Consider the following 15,539-nt stretch of genomic DNA (forward strand, 5'->3'; position numbering starts at 1 on the left):
AGCCCGTATCTCCTCGGAGTCAGCTTGCCACGACCAGTGGGGAAGGTTGTGCCTTTGCGTGGCACCTGGGACAAGGGACAAGGCACATGCCAAGACACTGTTCAACAGGGAATGAGCTTTGTTTGTGGTTAATGTCTTGGAAAAAACAGCCCATCCCACACCTGCATGTGGTTCAGTTCTGTGAGGCAGGTTGCTGGGCTAATCCGGAAGCAACTTTGGGCTTGAACGTGACTTGATTTCTGTGGATGAAAACAGCCGTCACTGACTTTTGTTGGAAATTCTCTCCTTTCCTTTCTCTTTCTTCTTGTTTCCTCCTGTCCTTCCACCTTCACAGAGCCGCCAACCAAATACCAAATCTCTCAGCCAGATGTATATTCAGCACTCCCGGGAGAACCGCTTGAGTTGCGCTGTCAGTTGAAAGACGCCGTCATGATCAGTTGGACTAAAGATGGGGTCCCTTTGGGGCCCGACAATAGGACAGTGATTATTGGGGAGTACTTGCAAATTAAGGATGCTGCACCCAGAGATTCGGGCCTCTATGCTTGCACTGCTGTTAGGACCCTAGACAGTGATACTCTGTACTTCATTGTAAATGTTACAGGTGAGTGAGTTAAACAGGTTTTTGCATGTAGAAGCTGTAAAATGTGATATGAGGACACGTTATGATAGCAAGGGAAACAGGGCACTTGGGCACAGCGAGCTGAGCTGAGCTCTGTAGTTATTTCAGGTCTTTTCCCCCTTGTCCTGACCCTGAAATGGACTCTGTGTATACTCCTTTTACTGCATGGGATCTATAGTGATGAACAGCTGCTGAATAGCCCTCTGTTTTATGCCACTATGACAGGAGTAAATTATACAGTCTCTGTGATGATGATAAAGCCAGTGGATACAAGTTTTTTCCCCTTGCATAGGAAAAGGAATGTCCTACGTCCTTTAAGCTTTAGAGATAAATTGTTCTGGAGGCACTCAGTTCTGCTCAACTGAATGCCTTTAAGAAAAAGTAAAAATTGGAAGTGGAAAGAGATTTTTGGAGTTAGCAAGCGCCCTTTGGAAGCTTTGCAGCATTTCAGGATTATTAGCTAGTTCTGTTAGAATTTTATAAGAATAACACAATTTTGTGGCTAGATTTTCTTTTTCTATAGCTTCTTCACAACTAACAAAACATCTGTTCTCCTTGATAAATAATCTAAGATGTAGCATACTGGTTTACTTGTCTGCAAAATAGGCTGGTTTAAAGACTTGATTATTTTTAACGTGCAGATGCTCTTTCCTCTGGGGATGATGAAGACGACAATGATGGGTCCGAGGACTTTGTGAATGACAGCAACCAGATGAGTAAGTAACAGCCAACTGCCAGAAGTCACTTGCAAGATCCACGTGGATGTCCCATCTTTTCGCACTCCTGCCTTCAGAGCTTCTTGATTGTTAACTGCATGGGCTGTCAAATAGTGATATCTTTGTCCTCCTCTGTTTTCTGTTTCACGTAGTTCATAACTTGGAAAATAAAAAGGAAAATAAACTAATATTCTTCTAAACACACTTTACTGGTCTGTACTTCTTCCTGTCTTGCTGGCTTTCCTGAAGTTTCCTTTCTTCCTGAACTGACGTTCAGTCTCTGTCTGGTTTAGACTCTCCCAGATGAACTAACTTTCCTTGAACCTGAGCTGAAATTGAACAGAAGAAACAAAGATCCAGCTCACTTTGTTGAAAGGTGGTGTGGAAACTTTAAAAATAAAATTAAGTCGTAATGAGGCAAATCCTTCAATCCTTAATCTTGGCAGAAATCTCCGTGGGGAGAACGAATTTGGACACAATGAGGTTCTTTTGTCTGCAAAGGACCTCAAGGTTTGTCGCAAAGAAAGCAATCTGGTGCTAAAACCACATTTTATGTTACTTGGGCACGATGAAAATGGGCTAGAAGAGTTTTAAACCTAGCTGAATGTTAAACTTCATTCCCTTTAGAGAATTTGGAGAGCTATTAATAGGCTCTAAATAGAGCAGTTCTAAGAAAGAAGTGAAATTCAGATTGGTTCCTTATGCCCCTGCGCACTGTTGCGAAGTCCCCGTGGTGACTGCTGGTTTGCTATCACTTGTGCTTTGTAAAGTCAATAAGAGGCAGAACACAGAAATCCTTCATGGGAGATGTCAGCTAGTTCCCAAATGCAGGAGCCAGGTAGCATATTTGCTGCTCAGCCTGATTAGTAATTGGCAGCTGCACTGTACACTTGAAAGACTTGTTCAGATGATGAAGTACGAGCCTGATTTCGGCTCCCCTGGTTAGTTACCGTTGTATACGACTGCCCCTGTGCTGAAGCTGTGAAACATTAGATGCTATTTAAGATGATATAAGTTCTGTTTGGCCGCTGCCATCTGTTCCTGTGATTAACCCAAACTGGTTCACAGGTGCAGCTTGAAGCTGCTGAGATCGAGCAGCTGGAGGCTGCCCTGCCAAAGGAATGCGGTGGCAAAGATAATTGGTCAGTTTGGGGAAGGGATCCTGCTTTTCAAAGCTGTTGCCTAAGCAAAACCCACCAACCCAGGCAACGTTGGCACTCCTCTGAATAGGTCTTGGATGTAGAAATTCCTTTTAGGAAACATCCCTCTGTGTGTTATCACTTTAGAGCTTTATTGGTGTTGGTCAGAAAAGGGCTTGCGATAGTTTTGGTGTCTTGGTGGTGGTGTGCTTCTGATCTGTGCTGATGGCTTTAGAGATTAATCCTGAGCACAAATGGATTTTGGAAGGAGCAAGAGGAAAGAAAAGGCCCTGACCTTAAGGCATCTGTGCTCTACAAATGATTCCTGCCCTTAAAGGCAACAGGGACAACTACCCAGGGGTGTCCTCTGTATCACCGGTGATGTTCTTGTAATATGAGCTATCATTTTAAGCTCCTGTTAATCAATCTTGATTCAGGAGCTGGTGAAAGGCCGTTGACAATTTCCCTCTGCCAGGGGCAGGGGTGTGTGCTTCAGCAGGGGGTCAGTCACACTTTCCTTGCTCAAAATGAAAGATGCCTTCAGAGCGTGAGCATCTGAACATCTTGGATGGCAGGGAGGGAGCAAACTCTTGAGGTGTAGAAGGGAGGAAACTGCAAGAAGACAGATTGCTCCCGAGCAGAGCCTTGCACAAACAAGTCCTTGTGAGATGGCTCTTTACAAGATGCCCACGAGCTGCAGGCTGGAGGTGAGCACAGGGAGCAGGGCAGCATTCCTCCCACTGTCTGAGCACTCAGCCGGAGGAGCTGGAACCAGGAGAATGGCTGTGGCACCACGTCCCTGCAAGTGGGCTCTTTGCAGTGAAAAATTGCATCCTAGAGCTCAGTTGGGTTAATATAACAATGCTGAAAGGGGGTGGCAGGATCAGAGCCTTGTGAGAGTTAGGGGTGGGACTTGGTGTGGTGCTTTTGCAAACCACTGGAGCTCTTGTGTATCTAGGGTCTTCTAAGCCTTTCCATCAGGATCCCTCTTCTGGATTCCAGTGGTGTGCAAAAGGCCATGTCTAATTTAAGATTCTGTGTTGCAAGACATAGAGAGTTGAGCAGTCTAGGTCTGCTGTGGGGCAGGCAGTGGTGTGTAATGGTCAAATGTCCTTTATTACCTTCTCCTGCCTACATTAGGCAGAGCCTGGGCAAGTCCAGGACATCACCAGAGTCCCTGGTTGCTGCTCTTTAAGAGAAGAAGTCTTTTAAGTGTTTCCTGAATCATGATTTGAGCTTTTCAGAGCGATAACAATTTAACTGATAATTTACATACAGATTACAGCCGGGATCATTAAGGATAAGCAGTGGAAATTGGCCTGGTTATGCCTTTACTGATGGAAACAAAAGGCCATAGTCTACAAAGGTTGTTGCTTTTTGATGAAACAATTCTGATAAAGTCCAGCTGTCCTGGCATGTTAATTATGATGTGATGAGGCAGGAAATGGCTGTAGTGCCTTCCACAGGAAACTGAACCTTGGCATTCTCATTCCTGCATATTTAAAACTAAAAGCAAACTTTTTAGAGCAGTTTTATTTATGATGGGAAGTCTTTAAGCTTTTAATTTTTTTTTTTTTTTCTTGCCTCTGTTACAAATATATTTTTCAGAGGCCAAGGTTTTCAGGTGCAGGTAGGGAGGCTGTTGAGGAAATCTTAAGTGTCATTTTCAAGGCTGTCCAGAAAAATACAACTGCTCTGGAAGCCAGGGGAGGCTGTGAGTGGCTCGGTAGCTGTGAGGAGCAACTGGCTCTGGGGAGAGGAGGGCACTCGCCTGCACACGTGTGCGTTTGACCGTTTGCCCTGTGTGTATTTTGAAGTACAAGGCATGCATAGCAGATTGCACTCTGCTTTTGGTGTCCTTTTAGCTTGACAGATATTTTAACTGTCTGAAAAAAACACTGTGGTAGATTTGTTCCAGACTGCATCCTGAATGGCTTTTTATTACTTCCAGCTTTTGTTGAAGGGATTAGTGCTCGTGGGGAAGGTGCAGGACTGGTTTCACTGCGAAACAGTTCACTCTCCACAAAAATGGCTTTGTAGGCAACTCGCTTTTTTCCCCTGTCTTGCCCTAAAGAGGTGCCTTAGCTTGGTTCTGGAGAGCTACCTCCAAAGATGTTGACTTGGGACTTTCTTTTACCAAGCTTAAGGGCTGATGATCATCAGTTCCTACTGGCAGCGGTGGAGAACACATTGTTGGTACTTGTTGCCTCATCCTCATTGTGATTTTGAGAGGTAGCCCTAACTTAAGCAATTTCTGTCATCCTGACTTGGTGCTGGCAAAGCAGCAGCTGTCATCATGGTTGTTGCTCTGAGGTGCATCAGAAGTAATTTATTCTGGAGACCCCTCAGTAGCCCTGAAGATGCTGCTGTTCTGCCTTGAATTCTGGTCAGGTGACTGGAAGCTTTATGACTTTTTTTCCGTATCACTCTTTAAACAATTTCTTCTGGGCCAAGCAATGGTAAATTGGCACCAAGAACAAAAAAGTATCTAAATGTAATCCACATGCTGTTCTTTTCATGCCTTGAAGAATTTCAGAAAGGATGAAACAAGGCTCAAATTCATCAAATCCTGTAGAGTGGAAACCCACTCAAGGGAGCAGCAAAAATTGGATGTCGCCTAGAAGTGCTTTTTAATTAAAGGTCAAATACAATAGTAGTGAAAACCATGGCAGAGTTTGATGTGGTCTTTTTAGGAGCTCTATGACCTGCTCGAGGTGCTCGTCAGGCAGGTGTGGAGTTGTCTACTTTTGTATTGCTTTGTGTTGGATAAGTCTGAATAAATATTAAGGAGTCCTGAAGAGAAGTGGTCCCCTGGGCTGCCTAATTTCAATTTCACATGCAGGAGATCTCCTGATTAGATGTAATGTATTTGCAGTGGAGTGCAGGGTGGGTCAGCAGGATATTTTCTGCACTAATGAGAGCTCTAAAAGCAATCAGGAATTCCCACCCGTTCCCCTGCTGCTCGTTAGCACTGTGTGCTGGAGCCTGCCCTGTTGTTGCTGTGAACTTCTACCAGGGGTGCTACCTACTTCCACCTGTCCTGGTGGCAGAGATGGGATCTGATGGACATGGTCTGTAAGAGGACTTGGCACTTGATGGTGTGTGCTCATTAACTGCATTCACTCTTGTTCTGAGTGAATTTAGAAGCTTCTTCTCTAAAGACAGATAGAAGCAGTAAAAGATGCTTTTAGGTTATGATCATTTATGATATAATGATAAACTATCAGGCTCAGTTGCTGTATGAAAGCACAAGATGAGGAGAGTTATGGTTTGTAGATGTTGCTGCCCATTTCTCTTTTCCCTTAAGCATAGTGAGAAGCTGCTAAAATACTCTGCTACTACCTAGTGAAAAAGTGTTTTCAGCTGATGCTTGCAACATGTGATGGCTGTGTGGTTTTTCTCCAGCCTCCCCTGTAATTGAGCAGTATTGCAGGTTCTGCTGTGGGCTGTGTGAGGGGAAGCTTCTGAGCAGAGTCCTTTCTCCCAGCCCAGGGAATTTCCTTTCCTCCTTTCTCCATGGCACAGAACCGAGCAGCTTCTCTTTGTTCCTGCCTGCATCCTCCTGGCCTCATCTCCACTCCCACCTCTTCCACAGAGCAAAGTTTTTCCTCCCTGTGCATTGGTTGCACGCGACTCTTCCTGGAGCTCTTCTCTTCCAGGAGCAGAGTTTTTTAAAGGGTGAGGGCTGATGGAAATGGGGTTACATGCAAGAAGACCAGAGGATGAGCTGCAATAGAAACCTGGCTGCGTGAAGCAGCCTTACTTGGGGAACTGTTGGTGGCTGGATCCTGACCAGCTCAAATGCTCTGATCCCGGGCTTCACCCTGATGGGACCTTCTCCAGAGCTTGGTCCATGCAGCCTGTGCACTGCAGAGCAGCCTTGCTGTGGGCAAGCTGTGGAGCCTGGGGTTCAGAGGTGGTGCTTGCCAGTGGCTGCATCCAGAGTTTGTGTGCTCTGTACACGTGAGGAGGTGTGTGTGATGGGTACGATGAGAAGTGACCCTGCTGGCTGTGAAGTTACTGGGTTGGCATTGCCCATTTGGGGTCAGATCTGTCTGAGATACCAATATAACTGGTTTGGATGGTTGATTGGCTTTGACCTGCCAGTTTACTTTGACTTTGTGGGGATTGTGGCCAGAGCCCAGCAATGACCACCTTGCATTGCCTTGTAGAAGATGTTTAGCAGTCCAGAGGAAGTATCCTTTTGATACATCAGTACCAACATGTAGTTCCTCCTTTGCCTTGTGTAGTTGTAAAGTTATTTGGTCTTTGCATGTGGTAGTTAATTCCTTTGGCTGGCTTTGTTTAAAGGCTTCTGTTGTTTTAATGTGATCCTGGTTTTAGCAAATACTTTTAATGGTGATTTTCCTTCCATCCCTAATGCACTTCAATCTGTGTAACAATTTTGTAGTGTTGTAGTTAAACTTTCAATAGTTGCCTGATTTTCTATTTTGATTACATGCACAAATCTGCTTTGCTTTTCTACTTCATTAATTTTAACACTAATTGCCACTTGGAAGGGGGGGGGAATCACTTATCGTTCTTAGCATCATTGTAAGACTTGCTTTTAGAATGTTTTCTTTATACTGAGAGAGACATTGTTAAAGGATTTATCCCTGCATTTTCTATCCAGCTGTATTTTTATTTAGAGAGGGGGGTAGCAGGATTTCTGAGTTTGCACTGATTGTAAGACCTGCTATAAATATTTGAGGAACGGAAGAGTTTATTTATAGTGGTGTGTTAGGCTGCTAATGAAGGAAATGAAACAGGGCTGAGAAATAGGGGTATTTTTCTGGACCCCTCTAGTCCTAAAAATTCCATACTAATCTGATTTGCTTCAGGAAAACTCCATTATAGAAGAAATTAATGTTTCCTGCTATTAAATAGATCTTGAATCTTTAACTTTTTAAAAACTTATGGTGAGATAACTGAAGTGATGCCATGAAGATGCTGTGCAATGTACAGCAATGTAGCTGAGGTAGAGCATGGATCCAGGGCATGGGATAACCTTATATATGGATCTTTCTATCCAGATTTACTTCTTGGAGGGTAAAAATACGTGTAGTTCTGTATGTATGTTCTGTTCTGCTTTGTTTCTTGTACTGGTATGTGGCAAATAATGGACAGAAGGGATTTTCCATGTGCTCCTCATGCTCCTCGTGTGGGCAGAGGCTGGGCCAGGGCATGGCAAGGAGTGAGTGGGAACCAGGGGAGTCTTGCCAGGAGCTGGGAAGAGTGATCACTGCAGGAGATACAGACTGAGAGACACACTCTTGTGCTGTGCCATAGTGTTGGATCTCACTGAACATTGGAGCTTGCACAGCCTCATAAGAATAGGAAGTTCCTGCAAAATAATAAGTGCTATTGCTGAGTTTTGCTGATCTACATTTACTCATTTGGTTTCTTCCTCTTTGGTTGATATTTCAGAGATCTATTCCATTTGTAGGTGTATTTTAGTGGTTTCTGTGACAGCAGCAGCAGAGTTCACCTTGCTGTGGTACACTGGGAAGTTTTAGCATGCTGCCAGGCACGTAGGAGTGTTTGTCCCACTTTGAACAGATGGGGAAAGGTTAAGGCTGGTGCTTCCAACAGGTCTCCTGACTTGGTCTGTCTGGTTTCACAGCAGAGGTCCACAAATCCAGAGTTTGCTGAGCACTCACAGTAACTCAACTTGAGGTCAAAAGCATCTGATTATTTGAGTCTGCTGAAAACTTAGTTGATATACGTAAAACAAAGGATATCTGTGGTTAATTATTGGAATTTTGTCATAAATGATGTACTCAAAGCAGCAGACTGAGTTTGCAGAACTCTGGTCAACACTTGTGAGATATGACTTCCACTCGTGTACCCTTCCTAAGTCACCCTTCAGATGAGTATGCAGCGCTTCGTGTGCGTGGAAGGGGCTGGAAGGGGAGCTCCGTTTGGGGGTGCTGATGATTCTGGACGTGTCTCTTTGGAACAGGGGCACCCTATTGGACACATACGGACAAAATGGAGAAGAGGCTTCACGCCGTGCCAGCAGCAAACACCGTCAAGTTCCGTTGCCCAGCCATGGGGAACCCAACGCCCACCATGCGGTGGCTGAAGAACGGGAAGGAGTTTAAACAAGAGCATCGGATCGGCGGGTACAAGGTAAGGGCTCCTGGTGGGATTGGGCAGTTTCTGTTCCTGACCGAGGCTGTGAAAAAAACCCAACTTGCTGAAGTCAACAGAAAAATCTTTTAGTGGCCTTGGATCAAGTGTAGAAGCAAAAGAGAGTAATTGTTTTCTTCTGGGGAAGGGTGGGTGCTTTCTTTGGTGGTTGCTGAGCACTAATTCTATATTCTTGGGGTTTTGTGTTTTTTTTTTCCTCTTCTGAAACTGAAGCTTGTAGCGTGGCAACGCTGAGGATTATTTATAGAGACTTCTTTGGGAAACTAAAGATTGACTTTGCAAAGCAGAGTAAGACTGTGTTGCTCTATTCATTTTCAGCTGCGCTGTTAAAAACGTGACCATCCACTGTGGTGATTGTAGGCAGCTTAATAAAGGAAGGGTTGGAAGTCAAGTTATTATTTTCTATAGAGTTTATGGTCTGTGAAACTGAAATGGGAAGCAGAATTTGAGGGAAAGTAACAGCAATTACTTACAAGGGTTTGTTTGAATTTAAACAGCTTCAGATTAGATGCTTCATTCTAAATTGGTGGTTACTGATTAAGAGAGAGTTTTAGGGAGGGCAGCTAGCTGTGGGGGTTAGAGCATGGACCTTTAACCTCCTGGTATCTGCCTAGGTCAGGTCAGAAGTCAGGATTCGGTCATCTTATCCTGCTCCTCACAGGGAGTGGGGCTGTGTGACTTTGATGGCAAACTGCTGCTCAGTCTCTACCCTTGCCATCCTACCCCTCATGTCTGAGCTCCCTGAACCTCTTCTGTGGACCTTCTGTCAGCAGCATCCTCACTTACCTGACACTGCACCAATTCCTCTCCAAAGATGAGAGGTTTCCGTGCTAGTCACCTTGAATCACGACTGTAAGCCCCAGCCTGGAGCTTCTGCTGAGAAGCTCAGAGCAGTTTGTGATGGTAGTTAGGACAGAAGTTTACTGACTTTTCTGGATGATGCAGTAAGTTCAAGAGCAAGTCCTGCTGCTGTACCTCAATGACTGCAGTATTTCTGGGGTGCCACGTTTTGTGGTGCCCTGATGGAGCTGGGGTTTATGTTCCTTCGTGTGCTGTTGACTCAGGTCCTGCTTGGTACAAAACCCCCTTATGTTTTCCAGTGCAGAGGAGGACAAGCTGTAGTCTCCTTCCCTCTCTAGCTAGATTTACTGTAGAAAGTGTCAAATTTTCCAAGGTTTGTGTTAGCAGAGAGCGAAGCCCAGAAAATCTCCCTGCATGAACACTAATTATCTAAGTAGACTTTTCCATCTATGTTTGCTTACACCATAAATTACTGTTGCTTATGAGCCTGCACCTGGCAGCACCTTCTGCCTTTCATAACACTGTGGAGTGTTAATGAATTGGCTACAATTCAGTGATTTTCACCTTTCTCACTGCTTTCTTAAAAACAACACAAAAAAGCCAATTAAAAATAAAAAACCCCAAACTAATCCTGTCTTGGAAAATAATGGTAACTATTGCAGTACTAACTGAGATGTTATTTGACCACTTTGCATCTCGTGAAGGGGAAATGCAGATACCACTTTTGAAACCCATGAAGGAAAATGTGTCTCTTGCAAGGCAGGCTGGAGATACCTGATCTGTGGTTTGGGAGGGTGATCTTCTGTGGGGTGAATCAGCCCATGTGAGGCTCTGTGCTGCCACTGCTAGCCTGTGTTTAGGGGTCTGGGTGAACTCATCTCGACCTGTGCCCATCAAGTGGCACAGATGAAATTTTGGCTCGTGTGTATTTAACATACACAATTGCCTAGGTAGGTCTGTTCTAGGGGAAGAAGCCATGGATGCCTGTTTCTAAACCCAGCTGCATAAGTGAAATGAATACCTATAATTCTAAATCATAACTTCTTGCATATCTTTAGTCTAAAGGAAAAAAAGAGATGACACAGTTGTGGAATTTAGAGTTTCTTGTTGCTCAGAAATGCATCAAATTTTGAATGATCTGGTAGCATTTACTTATGGTCATTCAGCTTACCGAATCTGTGTATTCTAGATTCAAAATGTTCTGAATAACTTTTTAGGATGGAGGCTTCTTTTCATTGAGTGGGTGTTAAAGAATGAGGCCTCAAGAGCTTCTGGAGTCTGTTGTCTTCTTGTTAGAGAGGCAGGGTGAGGTCACTGTGGGCTTACTCGGAATTCTTTGGGAGTAAAGAGAGAATTGTTTTTTCTTGACACCTCTATACCAACAAACCAGTAATGAAGGAATCCTCAAAAAGGACTCTTTCCTTTTTGGTCTGTGTTCAGCCAGATGTCACAGCAGTTCATGATAATTCCTGTGTGCTGGTTTGTCTGGAATCTGACCATTCCTATATATAAAGCATTTCTGCTGGAGATCTTCATACTGCTTTGTGTAACTAGAATAGCTGGAACCAAACTTGGCTGTATCTGCCATCACCAGTTGGAGTGACACCATCTGCCCCATTTGGAAGAGGCAATCACCCCCTGAAGACTTTATTCTTAAAGTAAAGGGAAGGAAATAGAGAGCTTTGCAGTAGTCCTCCAGCAACTTCTCTCCTGCTGACTTGAGCTAAGAAATTTTCTTTGTGTTCTCTTTATCACAATCAGATAGTGACCTGGAGCACTTTGTCCTTCTGACTGGGGAATGTCTTGAGTCAATTTGCACTCGGGCAGGCTAGCAGAAGGGTGTAGGTGCTGGCCAAGATAGTTTCCAGAGTGAAATTCCTCTACCGTGACTAATTCTGGGTGGTGAATTTCAAAATCAAACCTTTTATGATTTTTCAAGGTGTGCACAAAGTTCCTACAGCAAGGAGAAAGGGATCAGCTATTGAACGTCTAAATAATTTTTAGTCTTATTTTTTTGTCTGTCTCTAAAGTGATGATAGCTTTTGCTTGTGCATTTAAAGGCTTTTTATATTTTCTTTGAGTGAACAATGAAAATCCTCTTAAGAGTCATCACAGGAGCCTTTACTTTTCTGTACACCACCCAGAAAGCAAATGCACTTCTATCAGTTGTTACTGTTTAAGTATTAACAGGTATATATTTTCACACATGCATTTGGATAAGCTTCATCACTACAGTCATCTTACACACATTTAAATTCAGCCAGGTGAATACAAGGTAAGGAAAGGATTCTGACTCTATAGGAACTGGATGAGCCTATGGATCTTTTATGGATGTTCAGCCCTCGTTCTCTCTGCCTGAGCACTACCAGTATATGGCTGAACTGTGCTGAGTTTGTGAGGAACCATTTTTGGGTTTCTAATCCTTCTGTCTTTTGACATTCATTTAGAATTGGCCCTTTTTTACCATTTTTTGCTAAGTGACAATAGTTCATGATGTATCTGTTCGCTGCAGATGTGTACTTCAAAATTAAACAGAACTCTCTGCCATTTTTTATATGTTGCTCCAAACCCCAAACATTTCTATTAAATGTTCCTTGCCTTTTCCTAGATATTTTTTTTTTTTTAATTTCTTTGGTGTTCTGGTTACAGTTTAGGTTTCCCACATCCAAGCTATATCTTAAGGGTACAGTTTTTTGCTTTTGATATTGATAATTTAGTTTAAAATTTGCATTGCTTGGAGAGACTGTTTGAAACAATGTTTAAAATTTGGTAGAGAAGGTGGCCAAAAAACCCCACCTTAGTAATTGTGTAGAGGTGTCCATACCTGGTCAGGAGAAAAACGTGTTGAGATTGTTTATTATCTCAGTGAAGTGCCATTTGGCGGAACGAAGCACAGATAAAACATAAAAATAGGTATTGCAAAAGAATTAAAAACAAAAAAAAGGACAAAAGCAGTTATTAAACTGTCTGGACAAAATGAAGGGTTAAGTGATACAGAATGCTTGAAATGTGTTTGTTCCCTGAATTTTGTTATGCCATGAAAAACTGGAAGCTGTACCCTGAAGACCAAGTCGTGGAGTTGGTGGAGTTGTGTGGGTATTGTCCAGGATTTTGGAAGAACTCAATGTGAAGCAGAGCTTCAGGGAGCAAAATAGCAGGTTAATAGCTGGCAAGGAACTAGTCAAGTTGGAGGGCTGGAAGAGTTTCCTACAACTGGTAGATCTGTGGCTGTGGACACTTGTCCTTTTCTGGGCTTGTTTGCCTGGTGAGGATGCTCACGCTTTCAGTGGCTTCTTGCTGCCCTCATGTTTTTCCTAGTAAATTACTTCATGTGACCTCCCTAATATATTCTGTCTGCCAGAGGACCTCAAATCCTCTATTTAAACAGCTTAAATGGACCCAACTGATATACCCAGGGAAACTCATTAGGGAATATTTGGAGAGCTGTAGGACTGGAGTCTTCAGTTAGAAGGGCCCTAGTGAGCAACCAGGAGAGAGCTAATGGCTTTAACCTGCACTACCAAAGAGACCATCTGTGTGCAACTCCAGTCACAAGAGTGGATTTGGGCTTTTTTTGTTTGGTTTATCTTTTTTTTTTCCTCTCAGAAATGAATGACTGTTGTAGTTTATTCAGAAGGCTGGTGTAAGACCTGTGTACTGTGGAAGCTTTGAACCTCTTCTGAAACTAGCTTTTACATAAACTGGTGTGATTTTAGTGCTTGTTTTGAGTAATGGAACCACTTTTGCTGCCTGAAGACAGGCTTTATTTGGACTAGGTAGTGAAGGCACATTACTTAAAAAGACCGTGTTGGTAAAGCCTGTATGATCAGGGTGTTGCAAGTGGTGTGGTTGCAGGGACATGGCAGGACCATAATGGGTCTGAGATCATCGAATCCAACCCCTAATGCTCTGTGATTCTATGATTCTATGAATCGTTTGGGTTGGAAGGGACTTTGAAAGGTCATCCAGTCCAACCCCCCTGCAGTGAACGCTGACATCTGCAACTAGAGCAAGTTGTCCAGGGCTCCATCCAATCTGACCTGGAGTGTTTCCAGAGATGGGGCTTCTATCACCTCTTCTAACACCTGGGCCAGTGTTTCACCAACCTCATTGTAAAAAAATTTCTTCCCTCTGTTTAGTTTAAATCCCCCTTCTTTTTGTTTGAAACCACCACCCCTTGTCCTGTCACAACAGGCCCTGCTAAGAATATTGTCCCCATCTTTCTAAAGGCCCCCTTTAAGTGTTGAAAGGCCACAATAAGGTCTCCCTGGAACGAAAGGCTCAAGCTGGAAGCCTCCAGCAGAAGGTGCCACCATCCCCAGCAGTGGGGAGGTTTTCTGGGCTTTGCAGTGCTGTGCTGGTGACCAGCAAGTACTAAGCCAACAAGCTGAGTCTAGTTGAATCCAGATCCATGACATAAGTCCAGCTGTGGGACAATGTGTCATAAATGCTTTGGACCTCTCCAGCAGTTGTTTAGTTTAAACTGAAGAGGCTTAAGCTGTTGGTTTATTGTAAAGATGTTATCTCTTCTTGTTGGAGTTACATGAAGGGAAATTGCACAAATACTTTTTAATATTGCCATTCGGTATATCCACTTGTGGCTGTAAGTTAGTTATGTTTTCTTATTGAATGCTAAACAATCTCTTGTGTTTTCCTGTTAAATTAATTACTTACAGCTTTTTACCAATTTTTATTTTGTTTTAACTTCTGCAGAACCGTGATCTGTTCTTCCTGTTTTGCAGTCAGCTTAAAAAACACTTGCTCTGATTCTGAGAAGCGTGATGTAACTTGTAGTGGCAGCAAGTTCAGGTCACTTTGACCAAGTCTCCTTCAGAATAGCTCATAAAGAAGTAAAATATTCAAAATATGTAGCTGTTGTATTTGTTATTTACTGGTGTCTAAAGACAGTAATTCTTCCTGTCCCAAACTTTGACGTACAGGGTTGCTTATCAGAATGCCAAAATGATAAAAGAACCCTGATTAAACTCTTTCTAGCTTTACAAATTTAATTCTTGGCTCTTCATAGTTTAGGGGGAAAAAAATCAATACATAGTCTTGCTGTGTAGCATCAAGAGAGGGGGATGGGGAGTGGAGCAGTAAGTTTGAGCTGGAGATTTTTGAGGCGGTCACACATTTCTTTGTCAGTAATAGTACTATCTAGCTAATGAGCTAATTAATATCTGGGGGACTAGGAAAGCCAAGTTCTCCTTACAGAGAGGGCTCTTCTTCCAGGCTTTGAACTGAAGGCATTTTTACCTTCAGCAAGTGTGAGGGCTCAGCTCTTGGCACAGCAAGAGCAGCTTTTCCTGCTGGATAAGGACCCACACAATAGTCAGGCACGAAGCAGCATTTCAGACTTAGAGTTGTAATGATCTTTTAAGAATGTATAGTTACTGGAAGTGTCACTGAATGGTCCATAAATTGTTCTGGTGTGCTGTGCTGAGTTACTGCTTTCCATTTGGTTGATTAAAATGACTGTACCAGATTGTATTTTTATTCCATTTGCTAAAATACGTACTTTGCCATTTAGAAGCTGTACATTACAGCTACATAACGTGAGGATTTTTGAGTGCTTTGTCAAAAAATGTAATGCTAAAACAAGGGATTAGTGGATAGGTAGCAAAAGGTCATTTTGGGAGCCAACTTCTGATGCAGGAAATCTATATGTGTACCGGATGACTCTGTATCCTTCCAGTGTTGGGCTGGATCCTATTTTCTGCAAGACCAGTGCCAACACTCCTTTTGCCTTCAAATGGGAACAGAATCAGCACCTTTAATGCATTCTGCCTGAGAAGGATTGTATGGAATAAACGTATATCCTTATGCTCTGCTCCATCAGGATTTTATTCAGGCGTTTTTCATGAGGCAGCATCTTAATTTCTTTCTTGTGGTCCCCCAGAGCAGGCAGAGATGTGGCCACTCTGTGTCTGTGGAAGGGATCCCAACCTTTGCCCTTATGTAATTTGTTTCTCCAAAGTGTGGGCTGTGTAATTGAGCTATTAGAGAAAGACAGAGACTTAGATGTTAGGGGATCATATCCATCCCACATTGCTGGTGGGAAGTTAATATTATCAGATGATTGTTTGGAGACAGATGGGAAATATCCTGAGG

The 15,539-nt window shown here is 43.2% G+C and overlaps 1 protein-coding gene across 1 annotated transcript in view; it reads left to right on the forward strand.

Moving 5' to 3' along the window:
• Positions 1-15,539, forward strand: part of FGFR2 (fibroblast growth factor receptor 2) — an 80,081-nt gene that overhangs the window by 15,298 nt on the left and 49,244 nt on the right. The window contains 3 exon segments of the mRNA XM_008942497.1: positions 335-601; positions 1,261-1,335; positions 8,437-8,606. Of these exon segments, the coding sequence (XP_008940745.1) occupies positions 335-601; positions 1,261-1,335; positions 8,437-8,606 (512 nt within the window).

Source organism: Merops nubicus, unplaced genomic scaffold, assembly GCF_000691845.1.
Source record: "Merops nubicus isolate BGI_N331 unplaced genomic scaffold, ASM69184v1 scaffold1896, whole genome shotgun sequence".
Lineage (NCBI taxonomy): Eukaryota > Metazoa > Chordata > Aves > Coraciiformes > Meropidae > Merops > Merops nubicus.